At 35.4% G+C, this 26,814-nt stretch overlaps 1 protein-coding gene across 1 annotated transcript in view; it reads left to right on the forward strand.

The window, feature by feature from the left end:
* Positions 1–655: 655 nt before the first annotated feature.
* Positions 656–26,814, forward strand: part of LOC106161176 (uncharacterized) — a 33,910-nt gene continuing 7,751 nt past the window's right edge. Inside the window, exons 1-5 of the mRNA XM_086997654.1 lie at positions 656–776; positions 2,071–2,550; positions 8,003–8,109; positions 9,717–9,892; positions 25,080–25,216. Of these exons, the coding sequence (XP_086853780.1) occupies positions 2,137–2,550; positions 8,003–8,109; positions 9,717–9,892; positions 25,080–25,216 (834 nt within the window). The 5' untranslated portion in view covers positions 656–776; positions 2,071–2,136. The remainder of the gene's footprint in view (positions 777–2,070; positions 2,551–8,002; positions 8,110–9,716; positions 9,893–25,079; positions 25,217–26,814) is intronic.

Here is a 26,814-nt window from a genome sequence, read left to right on the forward strand (position 1 = left end):
ATAAAAGTGATTGTTTAGTTTATGCCGTTTATTTGTGATATAAATATATCTTTTTCTGATAAAGAGTGATTGCCCTTGCTTTATTTAAAAAAATACATTTATATGACGTATTGGCAATGAAAATTTCATTTATCGGCCTTCAATTATTCGCATCCGCGGACCCCCCCTCCCCCCTTCGAATAATCCTGGATCCGCCCCTGTCTTTGCTTAATTGCCCGTTTCTCCTTTGGATGGACGCAAGCACCAAACTCTCATCAAACCGCTGCCAACACCCATGCTTTCTGATCCTTTGCTTTTGGAATTCCTGCGGATCTATCTCGGACAGTCACTGCACTATTCTAAAAGTCAAACGTAGGCCTCGTACACGGAGTTTCTAACACACTTCCCATTGTGCTCTTTTCACAGCTTGTAAGTTGCAACTGTCGCAATGTGTGACATTTCAACCACCTGTTATGGTGGAATACATCATTTCTACCCCATCCGTACGCCTTTGTTAGATTTTTCGTCAATTCTTATGAAGATATCGGCCCTTTTTATATTTTGAATTATATAAATAAATAAATTATCATAGAAACAAAATTTTAATGAGTGGTTTGGTCAATACAGTGTTCTTTTAGTAAAAAGAACAGAATATTTATTGCGGAGCAGAGGGAAGGCAAGCGGTTGTTTGAAAAGTAGGTCATCCAGTATGGAAGCTTGTGTCCAAGCTTGTTAGTTGCTGTGCTGAAAGTTTGAATCATTCAAGAGCTCGAAGATCGATGCAAGCGCACAGAGAGGTAAGTGCACCAACTTTAGTATAAGCTAACTTAATAAAGCTGGTAAAACTTCTGGAGTGGGTTTGCTGAAGCCATATCACAGCAGAAAAAAAGGTCGGTGATCGTTTTATTTACATTCATTCAAATAGATTGATTTCAATTCAAATTCGATTTATTGCTCATGTCTCTCCGACGGAAGAATGTTTTTTAGTCGCCAAGAGGGTGTGACTATCGATAAAACTTCCCTGGCGAAGTTTGACTTTCACTTTAGTCATTGTATCTAAGTCTGAGCAGAGGAGGTGATAAATTAAGTTTAATTATACGCAGTATTTTACACATTCTGAATATCGTGTGGATATGAAAATAATAATAAAAAAAGAAGCAGCATGCACTAATGAAGCTGTCACCAATCTGATTATCAATAAAATTATCTTGTGTGATAAGCACTTAGTCTGACGTAGTTGTGGTTTTTGGGTTATTTCAACTGTTGTAAGAGAGAGAGAGAGAGAGAGAGAGAGAGAGAATGTGCGCAAATGACAGTACGGTAATTACTACATTTTTTCAATTGGGGAAATTGTTAATTTTACAGTTATTGCATTTTTAAGTCACAATTTCTTATAAGTATAACATTCCTATGGAGTGGGAGCAACAAAATTAAAAAGCATGCTACTCTATATTGATCTGTTCTTTGCAGTAAAAGGACCACAAATGTCACATAAAAATATAATATTTGGGATTATAAAGTCATGTAACTTAAAGTTTGACAATTTTTGCCCATTGAAAAGACCCAGTAATTAAAGTATACATGTATGTTGCTGTCCTGAAAGATGCAGCTTCACATTTCACAAATTCATCATATGCAAAATATAGTAAATAATATAGCAATCTGTGAAGGCTCACTTGAATGCATAAAATATACAGCCCAATTAATATACAAAAGTCAATACTGGGGTCTAAATAGATTAAAAGATCTGAGGCTTAACATGTTTAAGACAACTTCAATCATTGACACATCAATTATTTATCTCCAGAAGTATTAAGTGCAAATGGCAAGGTGTTTCACAGAGCTTTTGTATAAAATTGAAAGTCTACTTTGTGACCTTTGCTCACTATAGTGATTACAGTCGCTTTAGAGGAAAAAAGTCAAGAAATATAAGAAAATAGTTTTATGGCTAGCTTGTAAAAATAAATAAAAATGAATAAGAATAATTTGATGATAGAGAAGATAATGGTAATTATTGTGACAATGATAATAAAGTTAAAATAATAAATATTAAGAAAAATTGGCAATTATTATTATTATTTATCTTTTCAGAATTTTCATAATATTCAGACGGGTGTGCCATGATCAAGTTTTAACAGTAAAGCCTCAACCAGCAATATGGATGCATGGAAAACTTTCCTAGCAGTTATCTTTTTGTGTACAGCCTTAGCTCAAACACAAGATGGCTCTGCAACAACAGCAGCAACAACAACAACAGCAACAACATCAACAACAACAGTGCCAGGAACCTCAGGAAAAACTGCATCCAATACAACAACAACATCAGCAACAAGAAGAACTACAATATCTTCAATACTATCACCCAAAAATTTACCCAAATCAGAAGTTAGCAGTGTGCCAACAGTAACAGCGGGTTCGCCATCAACAGTAGCAGCAATGACTGAATCATCGACCACGGAGTTGTCGAGAAATGAGACAGAAAGGTGTCTAAATGAAAAGTTACCTGGTACGCAGAGATGGCAGAGCAATATGGAGGGGTCTTCAGTTACTGTGGAATGGGGGTATGGACCTGTAAGTAAACCAGTATTTAATATATACATGTACTATAGTTTTTATATTTCACTATTGTAAATGGGAAAAAAGTTCCATTTTCAACTTCAGTCAATATTTAGGTATTGTGTGTAATCAAAACAGCAGTGGTGCATTTGGCTACAATAAATTCCCTATGTGCATAGACTGTGTAAAGATGTCTTTCACATTTACTAACTAGTACACATACACAAAACTGTAGCCAAATGAAAAGAGAGAAATAATAAGCCTTAAAAACGGAAGATAGAATTTGTTCAAATTTTTATTAAGTAGAAAATTGCCCATTTGCTTTTTAAGCAAGAATGTGTGTGTGTGTGTGTGTGTGTGTGTGTGTGTGTGTGTGAGAGAGAGAGAGAGAGAGAGAGAGAGAGAGAAATATACCTGTAGCAATTCATTCCAGTTCGAATGGTGAGAGTGCTGACATCTTTTTATCCTCCCGAAGCTTATAGAAACTTTTTTCAATAAATTTCATGGTGTCCATAACTAAATGTTAAGATAGTATGATTTTATTCAAATATTGATGGGAGATGTCATCTATGTGACAGTGCCTGTGGCAATCTTGAGTCAGCAAAATGAAAACACCAGATGATACCATTTTGAATAATAGATGATAGTATTCTTTGTATAGATTTGCGCAAAGTCAGGTGTTGACTTCCTGAATAATATTGATATTCTTAACAAAGAAAGAACCCCTGATGATGCTGCAATGTATTTTTTTAGCGGTCTGGCTTAATTTTTTATTTCTAGCAAAGCAGTACATGTTTTTTCTGCTCCCTCCTCCACCACATAGCAATTCTTCACTAAATGTGAACATAAATTTTCTCTTTTCCAAAACAGTTCTTCATTTACTCATTCTAAAAAAGACAAAAAGATTGCTTCAAATATGTTCATAACTGAGTGTACTTTTCAGTCTTGGCCTGAGGGATTTTTATGTGAATTATTCTTTTGGTGTGAAATATTGTAAATCTTGTGCTTATGATAAAAAAGAAAAAGATTTGAATGATCAAATTAGGTGTTTGAAATTTAAGAATATTTACCGTCCCTGTACCAGCATGTGTATGATAAACAATTCCAAGTTCTCTAGTTCTATACAACACAAATGAACAGGACCATTTATCAAACACACATGCACACAAACATATATATATTTAATCAGGATGATTATATTTTCTTTTGTGATCAGGCAGATGTGATTTTTAAAGAAGACACATAACTTGCCTAGAGATTTGGTGGGTCCTAGATTACTGTATATGAAACCTTTTAAGCATTTTCTGCTTTGATAACCTTGTATTCATCCTCTGATGTCCCTGCCTTGGTGGTTTTATAAAATTGCTTTTGCTAGAATGGCTATAACAATTATAGTAATAATTTTCACAAGGATAATGAAGAGATTACTTCCATTTTTCCAGTCCTAGCAGCTCAACTGGTTCTTAATGCACCTTTTAGTTGTCAATCTGACACAGTGAACCAATACAGACTATACATCTTAAAAAAGTGATGTGAAAAGGGCTTTACAGTGGAGACAAACAAGGAGTTATGGTATATCTCATGCAAATTATAGTCATAACAGATAATCAGAAGTGTTATGCAGGTTTTATTCACTCCACCCCTCCCACTAAAAGTGATTAAACAAATAATAATAATAATAATGATATTAAGCCTTTCATCAGTAACTTCTTACAGAAATACAATGGTTTTACTCTTTATCACATCATAATAATGTGTCAACATATTAAATTGCCTTTTTGCACGTCAATATTACTTCAAGAGCTGATAAAACATTGGCACCGGTGTCTATAAGTTAGTATAACTTGCTGTAGTCAAGTGTCATCTTCATCAACTGAAAGTAATTCTGTTCAGTTTTTGGTTCCTTGAAGTAGGTGATAGATGGCACAGATAGAGGCTGCTAGAACTCCAGACATGATTTTCCAAGTAGACGTCACATTGGTGGGCAAGGATATAATTGGCATTCATACAGCGTTACATCAGCTTAAGGAGCAACTTTTGGGATATGGATCTATTAAGCCCAGAAAAATGAGAAAATACTGCCAATTTTCAAATCATCTGTCACACCAACAAAATCATTATAGTCCTCCAAATACAGATGTCTGTTCTTGAATACATGATTAAAGACATATTTTGTAACATATTTTTACCAACGGAATAACAGTGACATCTTACTGTAGGCTAAAATTGCAACCACATACCCCGCTGAGATGTGCTTAATAGAGTTAGAACAACTCAATTTGAAAAGAAACATGGTTTTGTTCTATCCATTTATGTTGGGGTCTCAAAGTCTCATCAGTCTAACTTCAGGAACATTTCTCAAATATCATTTCAGCATCATTTCTTCTCATTAGCATTATCAAAACAAATCACTGGTTTCTACATATTTCATTTCATTCCAACTTCGATCTTTTCTCCTGATGAATGCGGTGGGCTTGTTAAATGTTATCTCCCACGAATAAACATCCTTTATTGAAGTTACCATGTAACTTGAGATTAGTTTTATGCAGAGATCTATTCAAGTCTGTTTTCATAAAAGTGTTCTTCTGCGACTCTGATAAAGGCATCCTATTTTTATGACACATATTGTGTTTCAGCTCTACTCAAGTGGCTACCATAATTAGGCAATCTAAATAACTGGGCACTCAGTATAATTTCATCGTCTTTCTTGCAATGAAAAGTAAGCCAATCATCAGGCAATTAATTTAAAAGTTGAAATACTGTATAAAACAATTGATTTTTAATTTAAAAAAAATTTAGACTTCACGTTAGGTAATAGCATGATTTGTCAATTTTTTATGTTAATTAAAGGCTAATAACGGGGTGGAAGAGGGTGCGGGTAGAGGGGTGGGGTGGACGAGAGGGTACCCAAGTCCACCACTGAAATGGGGTGCAGGACACTCAATTCAAGTGGGACTCTTGGCAACTGAAAAACGGTGATTGAGTTCAATAGCCTGTACCAAGGGGAATACAGATAAGAACCTAATGTTCAGGCAAATGTGCCATAGCAATCAATGGAAGTCACCCAGGCAGAATTGGAAATCTCCAAGATAAAGGAATGGAGAAAAATCCGAGTAATTACTGTCACTGTTCTTGCGGAAATTATGAGATAAAATAGCTGGATGAGCTATGGGTTTTCAAGTATGAGAACAAAATTGATGCAGTTCGAGTAATCTGGACGCGGCCCTGATGGATCTCAAATGTCCTGAAGAATGCTTTAGAAAAGCAAAAGGAAATCTATACTTGAATGAAAAGAAAGAAATCTTTTGAAGCCCACACAAAGTCCATGTAGAAACAAACAGGTGTCCTGAGAAAATATTTAGATGAAATCTCAACTTTATTCTGCAGGTAATTAATAGGCAAGTTCAGTTAATGCTCTTAGATAAACAACTTAGGAAATCACAGATATTTCTCTCATTGTTTTTGTACATATAACCAGATAAACAGCTAGCATCACTGAGGGACATCAAATATTTTGATTTGTAAGTACCATTAATTTTGAGGAAATAAGACAGGGGACTCTCGAGTAATTTAGTAATCTCCAGTGACGAAACAGCCAGAACAAAGGTTCAGCACCATCAAAGGGAACTCATGTAATGATTCAGAAGTAAAAATGGACAAATATATTTAGTCCCTGTAATTTTTTTTCCTTTTTATCCATCCATATGGAAACTTTCAATAAATTTAATTGTAAACCTCTATACAGAAAGATCCCTGCAACACCAGCAATTCACAGTTTTGGCATTGGAAATGGCAAGTTGTAGCTCTAAATAAAATACCAACATTGTGAAAATACATACAACATTTTGATAAAAGTACAAAATCCACAACTGCATGTCCAGTTGACGTTTTGGCAAAAATTCCTAGGATCAAATATGGCGCGATCCACATGTAAGTGTGCTGAGATTGAATTGCTCTCCCCCTGCTGGACGTCGGGAATCCATCGTCAGGTTTGCGCCATTTTGATCTGTGGACTAGTTAATCCATGGATCAACTGGTGGTATACACCCTATTAGTGTCACCTAGAGCTCATTCAGAACAGCGGCTAACGGATCCACATATCAAATATGGCGACCCATTATGTTGACAAGGTATCATATAGAAATCAATGAAACTGTCAACCCTTGAAAAAGGATACTTTCAGTTAATGATCTTCTTTGTTGAAAGAGCTCAGTAGGCGTGATTTGGCTTGAAAAATTACACGGTAAATTTTCTCTCTAATAATCAAAATAAACAGTGAACAGGTAGTAGAATTCAATATTTTCAGGAGCATCAGAAGAAAGACAACGACAGGAAATGAAAATAGTGGTTTTAGACAATCCAAAACTTTTACTTTTAACGTGAGTGTAATGAGGGGGAAGTAATTGCACAGTAAATTTCTCATCATTTGTACGATGAATGGCAAAAAACACATAAGAAATCCAATATGTTGCCATAACAATGTATGGAAACCAAAGCAAACGGCAAAAATTATGTTTCTAAATGAGTCAGAAGTCCTTTTAGTGTAACACAAATGACTATTGCAAGCGTAATGATGCTTAGAAAATCATTCCGCAAATGGATAAAAAAAAAGGGGAAAAAAGACTTTGCACCAGATGTAAGATCTCCATATCTAATGAGCTTTTCCATTTCCATTGTTCATTATTTTTTCATTGTCTGAAATATTTTCTCAATTAAGAACCTCCGTGAGGAGTAAATTGTCAATTTTTTTCAGTACAGTATTTCTTACAAACAGTTTTCGTATATTCCTGGTCCATTATGTAAAACAATACTGAAGGGTTTTGGTGGTGAACATGCAAGAAAAAACACAGAATGCATTGCATCCCAATGGTTAATAGTATAATTAGCTACAAAGGCAGGTATGCACAAGGCCACCAAGTAAAGAGCAAGTGTGATCTTGGTTCAGAAAAATTGTGGAGGGTTTGGATTTAAGAAAATGAAAGATGAAGAAGCTGAAGGATCCATAAATGTCTAAACACATAAAGGGAACAACTAACAAATGAATGAGTGAAAAAAACAAACTAAAAATAAAGTTTACAATTAAATCCCAGACTTGACATATAAACTCTTGATCATAACTTTGTATTTATTGATAATTCCGTAGCTAATACAGGAATTTAAAGACCAACTTAATAGTTTCATTTTTGTCTCCCTTCTATTTTTTCCTTGATTCTTCTCTATACTTTCAGATTTAATTTCACTTTCATTTTCTCTCTAGGTACAATTTAGATTACATTTCCATTTTGCTTTCACTTTCATTTTCACATTTCAGGAAACCAGCGGTGCCCTGTTCAGTGGCACTAAACTCTCATATTAGTGGACAATACATCCCTGCCTTTTTCAATTAAATGGTTGCATTTTCATTTCATTGGCACTTTCACTCTCATAATGAATTTCACTTTCACTTTCAATTTCATTTGTATTCCAGGAGACCTGTAGCACCTTGGCCAGTTGCACTGGACTCCCGGTAGTGGACGATATTGACCTGCCCCCTCAGATGATTCCAAGGGAGATCCAGACAGGAGTTACCCTCAAGTAAGTACAGGGTTCAAGCTCACAAGAGAAAAAGTCCATGTTGGTATAAATTTCAATATTCTTGATAATCTTAGAGCGCATTCTCAACGAATTAAGCCAGGCTTTACAAAGCTGGTGACCTAAAAATGGCGGACGTACATGAAAGAAAAAACGCCTAATCTTTTAATAGTCTCTCCGCCTCTCACACGCCTCCCCACACGTTGTCCCTGTGGGGTACAGTAATTAAATCTCGGCTCCGAACATTAATATTTCTGTGAATATCTCTGGTGATATTATCTCCGTAGATAGTCGATTCATTGCTGCTCTACGGGCCAAATTATTCCTTTTTCGTCTCTGTTTTCAAAGATAATAGAACAGAAGAGCTTTTTTCCTTCGATCGCCTTCAGCCTTCAGCTTTCTTCACCACGAGTTTAACTGATGAGCATGCGGACTTAATATTTCTCAGGTAGCTTCTGCATGGCGAACGGAGACGCGATTCAATTACTGTACCCTGCAGGGACGACGTGTGGGGAGGCGGAGAGACTATTAAAAGATTAGGCGGTTTTTCTTTCATGTACGTCTGCCATTTTTAGGTCACCGGCTTTGTAAAGCCTGGCTTAATTCGTTGAGAATGTGCTCTTAGTCTATTTTGTGGGATTAATCTGTTGAACTGGGTACTGTAGTTCATTAAAGTAATGTATTATTATAGCTATAATATTAGTCTAAAACGCCCCTGCCATTTCTGAAAAATTTACAATTTTCTGCTTTGAAAAGATTGAGTCATTACAATAGCTTTGTTTTATGAAACTGACTCCAGATATGGTTGTAGAGAGATAATTGACAGGTAATTTGTGCCCCCTGGGATAGATTTTATTATCGAGTTCGTAACATGTAATATATGATGTGCCAGTTATCAATCAGCGAAGTCTCAAGTGCAAGAAATCTCGTGGGAGACTGATAGGCTGTATTCACAACTAAAGTTGATCCTCAGACTAACTGATCTGTGGATCAAATATGGCTGATCAACTTGAAAGCTTGCCATGTGATCCCTGTGGGAAATCTATTCAGTGCCTGTTAGGGGATTATGTGGCAAACTTTCAAGTGAGTTGGCCATATTTGATCTGCGGATCTGTTAGATGGAGGATAAACTCCTTGTGAATGTGGGCATATATGTATGTATGAGCTAAAGCCATCTCATTTTCTGAATGCACTTGTGCGTTCATAGTTAAGCTTGTTCTGTACCAGCAACTTATTAAGTGGTTATCATTGTCTGATCAACACTGCTGAAGTACATCAGGCTTTTAAGGGTTCTCTCAGTTGCATCAATGCTACAAAAAAAAAAAAAAAAGATAAATAATAAAATTAAAAAGTATTTGTGATTAAATGATAAAAAAATTGGGGAAAAATTAAGCACATTTCTGGCAATATCAAAGTAAGCAGCTGTAAACTAGCTCTACAAGGAAGCACTTGGAAAAATAGCTTCAATTTCAAAGACACACGTTTATGAAATCCAAGACAATTGCCATTGAAACGGCAGGAAGTTTTAAAAAATTCATTATCATGTGTTTATAAATAGGCTAAATAACAAATAAATCTCAATTTGTATAAAATATATATATGTATTTCAGTTTCATCTCCAGCAGAAAGCCAGGACAATCCTTTGCCATGCAGCCTATTTATGTGACAGAGGACAATTTCAATGAGTGTGTCACTGAGGGGGGGACACCTGTCATTGCTGAACCCACCCACAGCGTGTTTCAAGTGGACAGGCAGTTCCTGCAGCCTGGCAACAATTACTTTATTGGTGAGAATTTGAGAGAAAGTGATTGGATGTAACACAGCCCTTAGCAAAATGTCAGGCCTGCTGCAAAATTGCAGTGAATTTGCAGCAAATTTGCTGCAATATTGCCACAAACTGCAATTCCTTCTTGCAAATCTGCAGCAAATTTGCTGTAATATTGCTGCAAGTCAGCAGTAATAATTTTTCTGGCAAACTCTTGCAAACTTATAAATGCAAACTTTTACCTTGCGACAATAATGCTACCACCTTTTCATTCAGTGAAATGTTTTTTGCATGTTTGTTTTGTGTGTGTTGGAGGTGGGGGGTATGGGCAATAACATCATTAATAATAGTTTAAAAAGTATGATAAGAACTTTTTCTTTTGACAGGAAAAACACTTGGGTGATAACTTTATTGGTGAGAGTTGGAAAGAATATGAGTAGATGTCAAACAATTGTTTTCTTTTGAAAATGAGTGTGTGGGTATGATTTGTCTCTGATCTATTTGTAGAGGGAGGGAGAATTGACTGACACAGTTCGCGGCAGACATAAGTATATTGTTCTTGCCTTCAAAACTTACATAAAGAACTAGAAAGAAAAACAATTACATAAAGTAAAAGAAATAATAAAAGTGAAGTACATTCATGAGAATGGGTCTATTAAAATTTTTGTAAATTTTGTAAATTCAGACATAATTATCATATCCTGTTTTTGGATGGGGATAGATACCAAGAAATAATAATTGTTTCTTCAATGTCCACAAGCACCACCTGGCCAATACAGGCAGTTCCTCAGGTGACGCACATTTTTCCTTCTATAATGTACATACATCACATAAGCAGTTCAATTTTCCTGAAAGGTTAATTAGTTTCTGGAGGAAAACATGGATGCTGAATTAACCATAGCAACCACAAAGTAAGCCTCAGGACATACTTGCCTCGAGAAAAACACGGAAAAGATCTATTGAGGCAGATATTGCGATGATTGGTGCCACTGTAGAAGGAGGCGAGAGGGCAAATGATGTCAGAGAGATATTTGTTATTACTTTTTTTTTTGCTGGAAGAGAAGTGGAAAGATGACACCCTGTGCTTTACTGTTGTATTGACAGTGCCTTAATTAATTACAGTACTAGTAATTATCCAGCTCCTCTCTCTCTCTCTCTCTCTCTCTCTCTCTCTCTCTCTCTCTCTCTCTCTCTCTCTCTCTCTCTCTCTCTCTCTCTCTCTGAGTCATTACTCCTAGATAATCTATGATAATTATAGGTATTCTCCAAGCATTAGAAAAAATCCCCATATTCATATTTATGTCCTGTAAAACTTCTTATATTTCCCAAATTAGACCCTAAATATGATAAAACCTTTTGAATTGAAGTTTATCTGAAGCATACCTAGACCCCATTCCACTACCTCAATTGATCTAACAGGATCGACCCATCCCCGTGGCCTTTCTCTCTTAATTTCTTTCAGCTTAAGTGGCTCGGAGGTCTGGCACGCCTACTGATGCTGCTAAACGATAGTTTATTACCCCCTAACAGCTTCAGTAGGCATGCCAGACATCACAGCCACTTTTTCTGAAAGCAATTTAGCAAAAAAAAAAACAAAAAAAAAAAAAAAAAACTCAGAGTTGGGTCGATCCTGCTAGATCCATCTAGGTATGGGAACAGAGTCCTAGTGTCATTATTATCTTCATAGCCTACCCAGGTTACCACTGCCAAATTTCAAGGTCTGCATTATACAAGGCACAGGGCCATAATACAAAACACCTCGCCATTTTTTCTTATGTGAAAACAAGACAACGTGCTTAACGGCAGTTGTTGTTCTACTTGACTGGCCAGTCATTTAAAACTAAATAATTAAATTGAAAATGGAGTTAGACACCAAGTCCTAGTGCAGTGACAGGTCAAGCAATAATTTCGTGAGTAGAAGAAAATTGCTGTTTACCTCAGGCAAATTCATTTTGGCTGAAATTCCATAGAGAGCACTTTTAAGGGGCATGTTACCATTCAGCCAATGGTAGTACAGGTCAGTCAACTTTGTAACTATATATATATATATATATATGTCCTACATGTGTAGTATAATAACTTTTTCTTGCCAAGATGCAAAAATGCAAGAATGAACAATACCATCTCGGCCCATACCAGTTCCCTTGAATAAGGTTCATCCCCCCATTTCCCAGAAAGTTCATAAGACAGGATCCTTAAGACCTTTGTGGCACTTATGTTTATTATTTTTCACAGACTGAGCTTAGACAATTGAATATTAGCCTTTTGTGGTCTATAACTGTCCAGTAATTACTTTTAGATTGGGTTTCATGAGAGAGAGAAAAGGAAGCTGTCATGACTGGCTGTGAGTTTATAAGGACTGTAATGTGGCAGGGAAATTAAATTAAGAAACCTGTATTATTTATTTATTTTTTCTACTCGGAGGGGGGGGGGGGGGGGGGGGTGAGAAAGGTGTTTGAGTTGTTCAGCAGAAAACCCAAATTTTTAAAAAAATGATTGAAATATATCTTATTTTCTACTTTAAATGAACCAGGAACACCAATGTAAAATTTAAAGCTTGTATTTTTGTTGGACATTTTTGATTTAAATATAAACATTTTTATATGAGTTCACTGATAGAAAAATAATAAGAATATTAGACCATCAAGGAATTAGTATTGCTTTTAAGTTGGTCTGCTTGGTTATTGGTTTTGATTCACTGTCGTCAGCCAGCATTGTTTAGCCTTGATCCATTTGCTCCCCCCTAAACCCCCCCCTCCCCTGGCATCATTCGCTGTCTGGTGCCTCTTTACTTTTCCAAATGTAAATTAGAGATTTTGCCGAAAGAAACAGCAAGCAAGACAACTCAAATCCTGTGAGCTGTCTGTTCAACAATCACTTAGAGGTCAATTTGATTTCCTCCTTGTTGTGTCCAGTATTAATTATTGTCCTGTGGGTGCTCTGTGTCTCGCCTCTTCCTGAGAGACCTAATTGATTTGGTCAAAATTGATTTTTCAAAATAATTCAATCAAAATGCCAACATAGTGTTAACATGGACAGTATATACCATTGCTGAGATAGTCCTAACACTCACCAATTTAGCCAAATGCTAAAACTGACTAAAATTAGCCAAACAAAATAGGGTTGATTTGACTTGTTTTAGTCATATTTAATCTATTTGGAGAAAAAAGTGATAAAAAGTTGTGATTTGGCTAAGGGAAAAAATGCCAGTTGCTACCCCAGGCTTGGTTTCACAGGTCACAAGTAACCTTAGACTGATAATAGAAGATTTTATTATAGACCTGTATAATGTGCATGATATCAATATGAACTTACATAAAGCAAAGAAACCTCATGGGTCAATCATGTATACTCAGACTTTTGATTATTCAGATTGGGTTTTATTTCTACCGAAATGTTAGCTCTGATGGCACTGACATAATCATATTGTTTTTATCTTTGGATAGGTTTTTATAGTCTTTGAGGTCTGAATTGGGAATATGTATCAGTAGCTTCCAACAATCTGTAGAGGTAGAAGATGCTACTGTGGGACATTTTCAAATGCAGATAGCAATTTACCTTTAATTGTACCACCAGCGTAGGCGCTGGCGGTACCCATGGTTTTAGTCCCGACCCGTATGTTCCGCCGGCTCCTGCGGCTCCTGCGGCTCCTGCGGCTCCTGCGGCTCCGCCGCCAAGTCACCGTTACCGCTTCTCCTCCTAGACGGTAAGGGCCCCTGTACCCATCTCTTGGATTTAGGTCACCTATAATCTCAACTCGTTCCACGTAAAATTTGGGCTTTGTCGGTATTGGGGTCTAGGTGTGGCACTCATTGCAATGCACCCTTGTCTAAAAATGGCAAAATTAAATGCTAATTATCTACCCTACGGAAGGAGTTATGGGAAAAATTTCTACAGACAGCTTTCCAAAAGTCATATGTGTAGATTTCAAATATGCCCTTGGATTTGACCTTTGACCTTTATTTCAAGGTCAAACGGGCCAAAATTTTCAAAAAAATGACTTTTTTTACGAAAAAAAATTTTTTTGCCCTGTTATTCAGATACCACACAGACTTAACCAATAATATTATTGGAAAGTGTAACCCTTCGGGTCATCTTTCATCTCCGTGAATTTGGGGTCAATCGGTGCATTTTCACGGGAGTAGCGGCCATAAAGTACCGAAACTGAAAACTGTCTCTAATTCGGGAACCGTTAATGCTAGAGACCCATTCTTTTTTGCATTTTGTAGAGCATGTAAAGCCCAACACTGGAGGTGGTCACCGTTTTTTTGTATTCCATACGGTTTTCAAGTTACGCTGTATCAAAAAGTACATATTGGTGGTGAAAGCAAAATGTGCAGTACGGTAATGGATAATAAATTTTGAACTCTGGAAAAATAATACATAAGGCTTGGCAAAGCAGACAACTTGTGGTCAAAAATGACATTATTTCATCAAATTTGAACTTCTGGAAATTCAGAGCACCTCCTATTTTAAGAATTTTGACCAAAATGATGTTTTCTTTATTTTAATTAATCTTTTCTGTAGGAAATTTATGGCACATTATGGTAACTCCAAAATTATAACATTTAGTCCCTTATATCTCCAAAACTGGCAGAGATAGGTCCATAGTTACTATTGAAGTTGAATAGGAAGTCACATACTGGCAATCCAAATGTGACCTTGAAATTGACCTTTGACCTACTTTTCACCATGAACTGAACTTTGCAAATTTTGCTTCCCTTTTATCTCCAAAACTGGCAGAGATATGTCCATAGTTACTATTGAACTTGAATAGGAAGTCATATACTGGCAATCTAAATGTGAACTTAAAATTGACGTTTGACCTACTTTTCACCATGAACTGAACTTTACAAATTTTGCTTCCCTTTTATCTCCAAAACTGGCAGAGATAGGTCCATGGTTACTGTTGAACTTGAAAAGGAAGTCATATACTGGCAATCTAAATGTGACCTTAAAATTGACCTTTGACCTATTTTTCACCATGAACTGAACTTTGCAAATTTTGCTTCCCTTATATCTCCAAAACTGGCAGAGATAAGTCCATAGTTTTTATTGAACTTGAATGGGAAGTCATATACTGGCAATCTAAATGTGACCTTTAAATTGACCTTTGACCTACTTTTCAGCATGAACTGAACTTTGCAAATTTTGCTTCCCTTTTATCTCCAAAACTGGCAGAGATAGGTCCATAGTTACTATTGAACTTGAATAGGAAGTCATATACTGGCAATCTAAATATGACCTTAAAATTGACCTTTGACCTACTTTTCACCATGAACTGAACTTTACAAATTTTGCTTCCCTTATATCTCCAAAACTGGCAGAGATAGGTCCATAGTTACTATTGAAGTTGAATGGGAAGTCATATACTGGCAGTCTTAATATGACCGTAAAATTGACCTTTGACCTACTTTTCACCATGAACTGAACTTTGCAAATTTTGCTTCCCTTTTATCTCCAAAACTGGCAGAGATAGGTCCATAGTTACTATTGAACTTGAATAGGAAGTCATATACTGGCAATCTAAATATGACCTTAAAAATGACCTTTGACCTACTTTTCACCATGAACTGAACTTTGCAAATTTTGCTTCCCTTATATCTCCAAAACTGGCAGAGATAGGTCCATAGTTACTATTGAAGTTGAATGGGAAGTCATATACTGGCAGTCTTAATATGACTGTAAAATTGACCTTTGACCTACTTTTCACCATGAACTGAACTTTGCAAATTTTGCTTCCCTTTTATCTCCAAAACTGGCAGAGATAGGTCCATAGTTACTATTGAAGTTGAATGGGAAGTCATATACTGGCAGTCTTAATATGACCGTAAAATTGACCTTTGACCTACTTTTCACCATGAACTGAACTTTGCAAATTTTGCTTCCCTTTTATCTCCAAAACTGGCAGAGATAGGTCCATAGTTACTATTGAAGTTGAATGGGAAGTCATATACTGGCAGTCTTAATATGACCGTAAAATTGACCTTTGACCTACTTTTCACCATGAACTGAACTTTGCAAATTTTGCTTCCCTTTTATCTCCAAAACTGGCAGAGATAGGTCCATAGTTACTATTGAACTTGAATAGGAAGTCATATACTGGCAATCTAAATATGACCTTAAAAATGACCTTTGACCTACTTTTCACCATGAACTGAACTTTACAAATTTTGCTTCCCTTATATCTCCAAAACTGGCAGAGATAGGTCCATAGTTACTATTGAAGTTGAATGGGAAGTCATATACTGGCAGTCTTAATGTGACCGTAAAATTGACCTTTGACCTACTTTTCACCATGAACTGAACTTTGCAAATTTTGCTTCCCTTTTATCTCCAAAACTGGCAGAGATAGGTCCATAGTTACTATTGAACTTGAATAGGAAGTCATATACTGGCAATCTAAATATGACCTTAAAAATGACCTTTGACCTACTTTTCACCATGAACTGAACTTTGCAAATTTTGCTTCCCTTATATCTCCAAAACTGGCAGAGATAGGTCCATAGTTACTATTGAACTTGAATAGGAAGTCATATACTGGCAATCTAAATATGACCTTAAAAATGACCTTTGACCTACTTTTCACCATGAACTGAACTTTACAAATTTTGCTTCCCTTTTATCTCCAAAACTGGCAGAGATAGGTCCATAGTTACTATTGAACTTGAATAGGAAGTCATATACTGGCAATCTAAACGTGACCTTAAAATTGACCTTTGACCTACTTTTCACTATGAACTGAACTTTGCAAATTTTGCTTCCCTTTTATCTCTAAAGTTACACTGTATCAAAAAATACATATTTGTGGTGAAAGCAAAATGTGCAGTACGGTAATGGATAATAAATTTTGAACTCCGGAAAAATAATACATAAGGCTTGGCAAAGCAGACAACTTGTGGTCAAAAATGACATTATTTCATCAAATTTGAACTTTTGGAACTTCAGAGCACCTCCTATTTTAAGAATTTTGACCAAAATGATGTTTTCTTTATTTTAATTAATCTTTTCTGTAGGAAATTTATGGCACATTAAGGTAACTCCAAAATTATAACATTTAGTCCCTTTTATCTGCAAAACTGGCAGAGATAGGTCCATAGATACTATTGAACTTGAATAGAAAGTCATATACTGGCAATCTTACTGTGACCTTGAAATTGACATTTGACCTATTTTTCACCATGAACTGAACTTTGCAAATTTTGCTTCCCTTTTATCTCTAAAACTGGCAGAGATAGGTCCATAGTTACTATTGAACTTGAATAGGAAGTCATATACTGGCAATCTAAGTGTGGCCTTGAAATTGACCTTTGATCTACTTATTATCATGAACTGAACTCTGCTAATTTCTTTCTCTTTTAACTCCAAACCTGGCAGAGATAGGCCCATAGTTACTATTGAACTTTAATAGGAAGTCATATACTGGCAATCTAAGTGTGACCTTGAAATTGACCTTTGATCTACTTATTATCATGAACTGAACTCTGCTAATTTCTTTCTCTTTTAACTCCAAACCTGGCAGAGATAGGTCCATAGTTACTATTGAACTTGAATAAGAAATCATATACTGGCAATTTACTCTGACCTTGAAAATGACCTTTCACCTACCTTACGATGAACTTAAATTTGATTGTACCATTTTTAGTTTCATATATTTTTTGCATATATTGAAAATTCTTGTTGATTGCATGTTTACAGCTTGTCAAGCACAAGACTGGTGACTGTGTCCCTTATTTTGTGTATGTGGGGGTCTATACGAATGCGCTTGCTCCAGCTGGTGGTACAATATTCGGAGGCGGTATCGCCTCTCTGATCCTCTAGTTTTACTTACATTTAGGGGCTGAATATAGTGGTTGAACACAACCTGTAGGTTTTATAATATTTACTCATAAGAGCAATTGGTTACTTCAAGAAGGTTCTAGTAAAAACAATTTATGCCATATGATTTTCATTTTTAAATTTTCTTTTTTCAGCATGCAGATTCTGTGCTAAATGATACATAAGTCATCTGTTTTTATGTGGTAATTTCATTATATAAAAAGCTTGTAACAGTTTATAATTTCATTGTACATTGAATAAAGAGCACTTAACAGGCCCTTGAGATATACTTACTAGTAACAAAAGTCTGTTCAACAAGGAAATAGAGTTTTTTTTTAGAATTGCAATATATATAAAACTGAAGGGCTTATTTTCACATCCTTATTTTTTATGAGTTCATTATTTGATTTATTTGGCTGATGTCATTCAGATATTAAAAAACTGGCATATGAGAAAGAAAGGATATGCTATTGTCTAAGGGTAGTACCCTTTTTCTCCTGTATGACATTATGGGGCCTGTTTTACTTAAAAGTCTGAAAATTGCTTTAAAATTTAAGAGAAGAATTTCAGTCTACTTTTATTCAAGATTTACATCATTTTACAAGTTTTACATCTGTTTTATTAGAAAAAAATTGACCTAGCTGATATGTTTCAGTCCAATTCGTATTTAATTATTTAAATGACCCTAAAGCATCCAATTTTGAAACTTGTTCGAGCATCTTGTCAAAGTGCCTGATTATATTAACCTTTCCATAGAGAGTCAATCAAAGGTAGCTCAACTATGGTGGCAGTGGGCGGGACAACAGATGGATTAGAATTGCACCCTGTGGTGACCTGACGACAATCAGATGTCCAGCCGAGAGGGATCATTTGGAGTTAGGTTCACCAGTCGCCAAGTTGTCTAAAAACATGCTCTTAATTTACACCGCGCATTTTATTTTTGGCAAGAACTGATTTAGAGACAAAATGGGCCTGCTACTTCATGTTCACCTAATTAGATAAATGAGTGAATGTCCTCAGTCCTAGAATCAAGAATATTAGAAAAATTAGTTTGGTGTACAAATGATATAAATGTATATTTTTGATTAGAAGAAGATACTTAGTAAGTTCATTTGTTTTTTTGCTCGACATACACATCAGAATTTTTATCAATAATTCAGGCACTCCTAGCTTATAAGCCTACAGAAGCAAATCCCCGATACAAACATGGTTAAATCAACTCTGATCGAAGACATGGGCTTTTAATCACCTAGGCTAAAAGCTCCTGGTACCGGTTGTAGCTTTTGACATTTTCAGGAAACTCTCTGAATTCAATTTAGGAATTAGAACAGAAGTGTTTGCTTGGCGTGAGATAAGAATCACAGAATATATCACAGGTTACATTTCAGTGCAGTTGAAAGATGCTGTACTGAGTGGGGCATCCATTTGGGACCGTAATTTTAAGGGTATACCCAGGACAAAGAATGCAAATTTAAAAAAAATTTTATAGATTACAAGGAAGTATCGAGTACAGTACATGTAATAGCATTACAGTTGTAAAAAGTGTGTGTGTGTGTGTGTATGTGTACATGTCTGTTTGTGCCATGTAACCTTTCTCACATTCCTTTATCTTTCCTTAAAAGTTGCTAATATTGCAATGTAAGATCAAAATATGGACTATTTATAATTTCTTCTGTTTGCCAGTATGAAATCTATAGTATGTTACCAAGCAATGCACCCCCAATTTTCGGACATTTTAATGCAGACAAGCCCGAGTTCCAGAGATCATTGTCAACTAAACCCCAACTATCAGCATGACTCTGCTTTGGTCAGAAACTCAGGGCGACCAATGAAAGACAAGTAAAAATGTATATTAATTACTATATATATACATCATACATGTATGAATACATCTTCAGCCCACCTCTCCTTTCATATCAGTGGAAATATTCTTTGAGCAGCCAGAGTGACTCTGTGAAGTACATTTTGAATTTGTTGGCTTCAGAAGCCATATAGGGGAGAAAAATGGAGATGTGTGTCCAAGTGATGTGTTTGAACATTGATTGCTGATAAATTCATAATATTATGTTTTCGGAAAGTGACCAGAAACTTGTAGACTGATATGATGTCTGATGGTCAAGTATCTTGGGCTAAAGGATAATTAAAAAAGTCAAAGAAATTACCTTTGGTTTAAATAGGTTTTCATAATTATAATAATGATTATAATAATAAAATTATAATGGCAACATTATTTATGATTATAATGAAAATGATTATGATTTATTGAGGATAAGATAAGTTTACATTAATAGGTTCTTTAGACTACGTTCTCTATACAAAGTGTATTAAAAGAAAAACTATATGAAACATCAATCAAAGGATAATTACATGCATTAAATGAGTTAACAATATTCCATAAGTTCTCTAGACAACTATCCTTATGCAAAGTGGACTAGTCAAAAAATGCATGAATCATCAATTGAAGGTTAATTGCATGCAAATTCACATTAAACTCATTCGCATTAGGAGGTTCTCTGCACTAGTGGATTACAGAAAAGAAAAAAAAGTACTGTGAAAACATCAACTGGAGGACAATTACATGCATTTATGCAACATGGTGACTAAATAAGTAAATTAGCATCCTTCTGTGAAATTAGTGTCTAGGGGAATAAGGCATCCATCTTACTTTGAAATCAGATACTAGGAGAAGAAACTTTTAAAGGACACCATGATCTTAGTCATTATATGTCAGTAAAAAAAAATAGAATGAATCGGGAGGATTTTGCTGTTCTGTTAACAATGCTTCTCATGCACTCTTGCTATTTAAAGGCAAAGGATCAAACATGTCAATGCATTTATCCAGTTTGAACACTCAGGTGTTATAGTTTAGGGCACTCACACAGCTACAGGTATCTTGTTTAAAAGTTTGCTTAGAATTGGTCAAAATCCTCATTCACAGATAACATTACTTATGGATCATCAGTCTTGATTGCAATTAACATGTGGGTCCACATACAACAACAACAACAAATTTGAAAGGCTAATTGCTGTTGACTTGGGTTGAATTTGATTGAAGACATGCTGTGGGGCATTGACTTAATTGCAAACAACACTGCTGACCTGGACTGACAAATGTAACACATGCCATGAAGTTGAAATGATACAGGGTAGCATAAGTTGTGAAAATGACTGATGCTCTGTAAGTAATATGTGTTGACAATGTAAATCTAGACGTGTAAATGAGCTTAATGGAAATGGATCCTTGCTTTTTTTTCCATGAAAACTAATTTGATTGAACGAGTTCAACTGAGTTGTTGTTACACAGACAGATTTCCTGGCTTTAGATGATATCAAATTTCCTGGTATATTTTCACGTCTTCATAAATCAATGCAAATGGTTTCATAAATGTCAATACTGTAAATGAATTGTCATCCAGTTTTTTTTATTTTTTTGTTTAGATGAAAAACCTGTACGAGATTGATTGACTCTACAGGTATTGTGCTGAATACAATTATCTTTTCTTTACTAGATCAAAAAAATCTTCCTATCTGACAAAATGTTCTAAGACTAATCAAATAAATTGTATTGCCTTGCCTTCATTGCAATTCATTTAGTTGGAAATTATTATCAAAATTGATTGCCCGGGGATTTAGAGGGAGTATCATTTTCAAACTCTTCCAAATACATTGTTAATTGTCAAGTTATTTGCATTTAGGATACTGTGACATTTCTGACATGTGTATTATTATTTTATAGTGACGGCACATCAGCAGACAAAAACGTAAAAGTTTATTTTCCAGGTAACACTAAACATTCTGAATTTCAGTCTGATGTCCTGGTTCCTGTCAAATAAAGACCTAACTGTTTCACGAAAGTCTGGAGTTTGTGGGCTAAGCTTAGACTGCTAAAATTCGATAGCCAATAACACAAAGTCGGCTTTGTGACATTGGTCATGCTCCAAAATTATAATTTTAAATGGTTATCTCAAAATAAATATATTTGACCTGCCTCTAGCCTATGCCTGGGCAATACATTATTGTTACAGTACCATCAGTGTAGAAAAATAAATACCTCGATCAAGACATTCTGTCACAATGTGTTTGAGGAGTCACGGTGTAAGAGACCAAAAAAAAAGATAAGCGTCATTAAGATTCTTTCTGAAATGCAATTTTGTTGGTAAATTTTAAGTAAGCTAAGATTTTAGCCCAAAAAGTGACTTAAGATTTTTTGAGAACAGGCCCCAGCTGCAGGTGCTAGTGGCCATTTCAGTTTGACAGGTGACAGGTCTAGAACTCTTAGATTGTGAAAGTAGAGTTTTAAGATATTGCACTAAGTGTGAAATAGGAAAGACATGTACATGTTGTCTCACAGGAAGTACTAGTACCAATCAGAAACTTCACAGGTTAGAAATAAGACCCTGAAAATACATATATAGCTGGTCAGGGTCCTGTAACTCATAAGCATTGCGATCGAGCGCAAACATCTCAATTCCATAACTCGCCCATACTTACCCCATATAATAGCCTCGAAATAAAAGGTGATATGCTATTTGCAATTCGTGATGCTTTCGAGTTACAGAGCCCAGGTCTGTAGGCAGTTCTAGAAGGAGAGAGATGGAAGGGGGAAAGGAACAAACTTCTGGCTGGAAAAAAATCTGCTCTGAACAAATATTTGATTTAGGCACTGTATGCCATTTCTAAAGTTAGGTCAGCTAAGAGGGGAAAAAGGTCCACATATACTCAGAAAAAGACCCCCAGCCTCCTTTTGAAATTGTAGCCTATAGGCTTGCATGCAGAATAAAATCAATCTATATCTAGGATTATACTGTACCAAAATTGGGACAAATGTGCAAGTAGAACATATGGATGTTATTGCTTAGGAGCAAATTATTTTACTTAAATATTAATAAGCTTTTCATGATAAAAATGGTCTTCCATTGTAGACTGTCATCCTCTATGATAAGTTTTCAAAATTAGTGCAAGTTATATTAACAGAGTAGTATGATTTAAGTGGGACCAAGGAGTTATAACTCCTTGGTGGGACTAAGGAAAAAATTAAGAATCAAAACTGGATAAAATATATAGGATGGCAATCTTTATTGTAAAAGTACTTCTGATCAAATAGTGATCGTCTAGATTGAAGCCATAATTAATTTTCAAACTTGGCAAATTCATTATTGAGATCCTCTCATTTAGTTTCAATTTCCTGTGACATTTCAAGTCATAACAAAGTAAAGATCTATACCATATCGTCATCCTGTGCCATAATTCTCTAACTCGCAAAACAGCTCCATTTCCCGGAGGAAAAATTGATTTTTCTTCAGACAAGTCATCCTGTTTTGCCGTCTGACTACATCCCCCATTGTTAATAGTGGTTTTCTATACAGGATCTTTTCCTTTGAAAAAGTCTGCAAAATTCAAATGAGGCCATTACTACAATGATGATACTTCAGGTTTTTCAAAGACATTTTGAAAAGTCTTTCCTTCATCGATAAAATTGGTTTTCCTTCTGAAAAATTTATTTCCGGTTTTGTTGTATGACAATTATGATTTAAGCATACAATTCGACTGTTGATGCCATATCTCAGAATATGTTTGCTTCACAGTCACTTTGTTTTCATATTTTTTGAGGGTCATATACCGGTACTTTGACAATTTCAACAGGGGTAATTAACAGGTGAAAATGTAGTTATCAAAAGAGCTGTGACTTTTTGGCCCTTTTCACTTACAGAAGTACACTTAAAGAATTGTATTAAAAAGTCAAATTAAAATTGATCCAGTTCAGACCACTGCTCTTTAAGAGGTTGACTACTTAATTTCAATAGCTAGTGTGCCAATTTTACTTAAAAAAGTATCCTATGTGGAGCCTCATATTCGACATGGCCAATTAATTAACTTAATTAGGGCAGCAAGACATAGTGAACTAGAGCAGTAAAAAAATCGTGTTGCTAAGTATATGCAGTCATGTTAATGTACTGTATATATACTGATTGATGTAAAATGGGCCTTAATTTTTTTACTATGATTATTGTAATTTTTTATATGACATGTTTTTTCTGGTAACATGTATGTACTCATTATACCTATCTTCTTGTAAAGTATAGACCACGTTTTGATTTTGGCTCTTTTTGTGAAACTGAATCCATAAAATAAAAATTGGACAATGATTTGTACATGAAGGTAGGCAGAGCTGTCCTAGCTGCGATCTGTTTTCGTCTAGAAGTAAAGCCATTCTGGAAGATGTACACTGGCCTAAAAAAGGCTTGTAATGACCGACACACACACACACACACACCCATTGGCATGGTAAAGAGACATAAGTCAGTCCATTTGTTAACCAGATTACAGATTAAACCCTTGCCAATAATCATAGAAAAAGAATGAAAGTAAAAGGCTATTGCTTCTGGCTTTTTTTTTGTCTAGATGTTGGCTATTACATGAAGTCATTTGGTATATCTGGGAGCTTTTGTGAAGACTATAAACCATCCTTTTGGGAGCAATTAGGGAAAGGAGATTGAAGCGTTAATGTTTGATTTTTTCATCGCCGTCTGTTTGATTTGTCCGAGAAGAATGCTTGTCTGCTGAAGCTGAAATAGGCTTATTTATAAAATTTTATTTATTTATTTATTTATTTATTTATTTATTTATTTATTTATTAACAGAGCCATTCATTCATAAATTATGATAAACAGGAGAATTTTGAAAAGTGCAAATTCTCTACAAATTCTTATAATTAAAATCAGCTACAGTGCAGTCTTAAATTCACATCCATCAGACAGGATTGGATTATCTTAATTATATTTCTAAACAACTGAATTTGGACAGTTGGTTCTTGTGTACTTAACTTCTTAGCCTTCCCATGTCCTAGCATCAGGGCATTGAAGCTATTTACCAGAGTTGAATTATGACTGTAATTAAATTGATAATCCTATCAATCAGTCGATAATCAATGTCATTTTATTAGGATAGGTAAGGCATAGTGTACTTTGCTAAATGGGGTGAATACATATTAGGAGTTTAGGGGTCTCTGTAAGTGCAATTAGTACCTAATTAGATAAAAAAGTCAATGGTTTGGGGATGGAACTAAGACTGGTGGTGAAATGAAAATTAATTTAATATTTGCATTTTTTTTTTGTAATTTAAGTAATAATAATTCATTATATGACCAAGAGGTTGAAGTTCTACATTTTGTAGTATCAAAACAATGGAATAATGAAAATCTTGAAAAGAATTATGCGATTATAATTATACTTGAATTTAATAAATTATTCTTATATGTGATTTTAAAAAGGGCAGTTATTTGTGGTAATCTCTTTAAATATTACTCATGTAAACATAAAATTATATCTTTGAAAAAAGCTGACTGAGTAAAATACATGTAATCAAGTAATAATTTTTTTTATCATTTCAGTTCAGACAAGTGACCCACTGTTTCAGTGTGATTTTGGGCTGAGGTTGAATGTCACAGTGAAGACCCAGAATTGTGTCAAAACAGGGGACAGCACTGCGTGTTCAGGGCGGGGACAGTGTGTCACGTATAGGACACAGGTAGGCTGAGAGAGAGAGAGAGAGAGAGAGAGAGAAAAGAAAATAGAGAGAGACTTTCCAGGCCTGTAGCCAGGGGGGGTTCGGGGGGTTCAAAAGAACCACCCTTTTTGCTGGGAGAAGGTCCACTCTGGGTAAAATTTGATATAGGTACATGAAGTTTTTATGGAAAAAGGTCTACTTTTTCAGAAAAAGAACCCCCCTTATGAAATTGCTGGCTACGGGCCTGCTTTCCTAATCAGTTACTTTTAGTGGAGGGAGAGGAAGGGAAATATACCATATAGTCGAGCAGAAGGATGAAAACACAGAGGCAGGCAGGTGTGCATACATATAAACAGACAGACAGGCATATTGAAAAGCAAACAGTCAAAATTTTAAAAAATTAATTTCTTAATTCTAAAATCTTGAGAAAGGAGCATTAAAGAAGAAAATCACAGAATATAACTGCATGTGTAAGGTGGAAATAGAATGTCTAGGACTTTTGGAGAGATAGAATTGGATTGTTCTGAAATACGTGCTTCATATGAAACATCTCTCTTCAAACTGTTTATAAAATGACATATTGACAGCAAGCACATGCTTCTCCCTAGAAACAAGAGTCTGACTCCATCTGCCTATATTATAGGGATATTACCATTTGTTCGTGTATTTGAAGTGCTTGTAAAAGCTGCAGTGCTCATGGGTATAATAATAATTGCATTGGTGAATACTAAAGTCTATTGGGATCATATTGTTAGGGATGTAGTTACTATAAATTAATTGCTTCATCATGGTAATGTGTTTCTGGCTTTGAAAGTCTAGCAATAGGAGGCATGAAGAATAATTTTGGGATTGGGACTCTATATACAGTATATAGAAAAACAATCTGTGAGAAATCACACCTAAATTCTTAGATAAGATTTTATTCCGAGGTAGTAAAGGCCATTGATTAACTCCCTGCCTCTCTTCCCCCCCCCCTCCCAAACATACAGTGCCCCTTAATTTTTCAAATTTTTAGAATTTCATGATTAAATCATTTTGGGACTTGGGTTTTCTTTCTCTGTCTGTCTCTCTCTCTCTCTGATGCACACACATTTTTTTCCCAGCGGAATTGTAGGTCCACCCCATGCTACTGAAGGGAAGAAAAAAATCATGGAGTCAAGAGGATTGTCATCATGAATGCCACATAAACATTGCACCATTGTTTAAGAATGTAAATTGAAGCAGGGATAGGATAGTGATTTGACTCTTACTTATAGTCATCTTTTCTCCTTCTTTGGCAGTCTGGATTTGCCAGTAGCTACATGTAGATTGCAAAGCTAAGTCACAAAGCCAAAACAGGTTCACAAAGCCAAGGCAGAGTTTCCAGTAGAGATTTTTAATTAGAGAGTTCTAATTAGTAAGTTGTGGTTGCCATTAAATTCACTGCCTTTAGGTTGTTTGTTTCAAAATTGGGTTATTGGGGTCCATTATTGTTTGGCACTTCTTCCCAGCACCATTATTGTGTTATTTTGGCAAGAGGTTTCCACGTGTTCATTATATGAAGGCATCGCTCCAAATTCCCTGTTTGTTCGACACTTTTTCACTGCATTTAATTTAGTTCACATCCAATGTGGTTACTA

This window comes from Lingula anatina, chromosome 10, assembly GCF_051362555.1.
Source record: "Lingula anatina isolate TDL-2025a chromosome 10, LinAna3.0, whole genome shotgun sequence".
In the NCBI taxonomy this organism is placed as follows: domain Eukaryota; kingdom Metazoa; phylum Brachiopoda; class Lingulata; order Lingulida; family Lingulidae; genus Lingula; species Lingula anatina.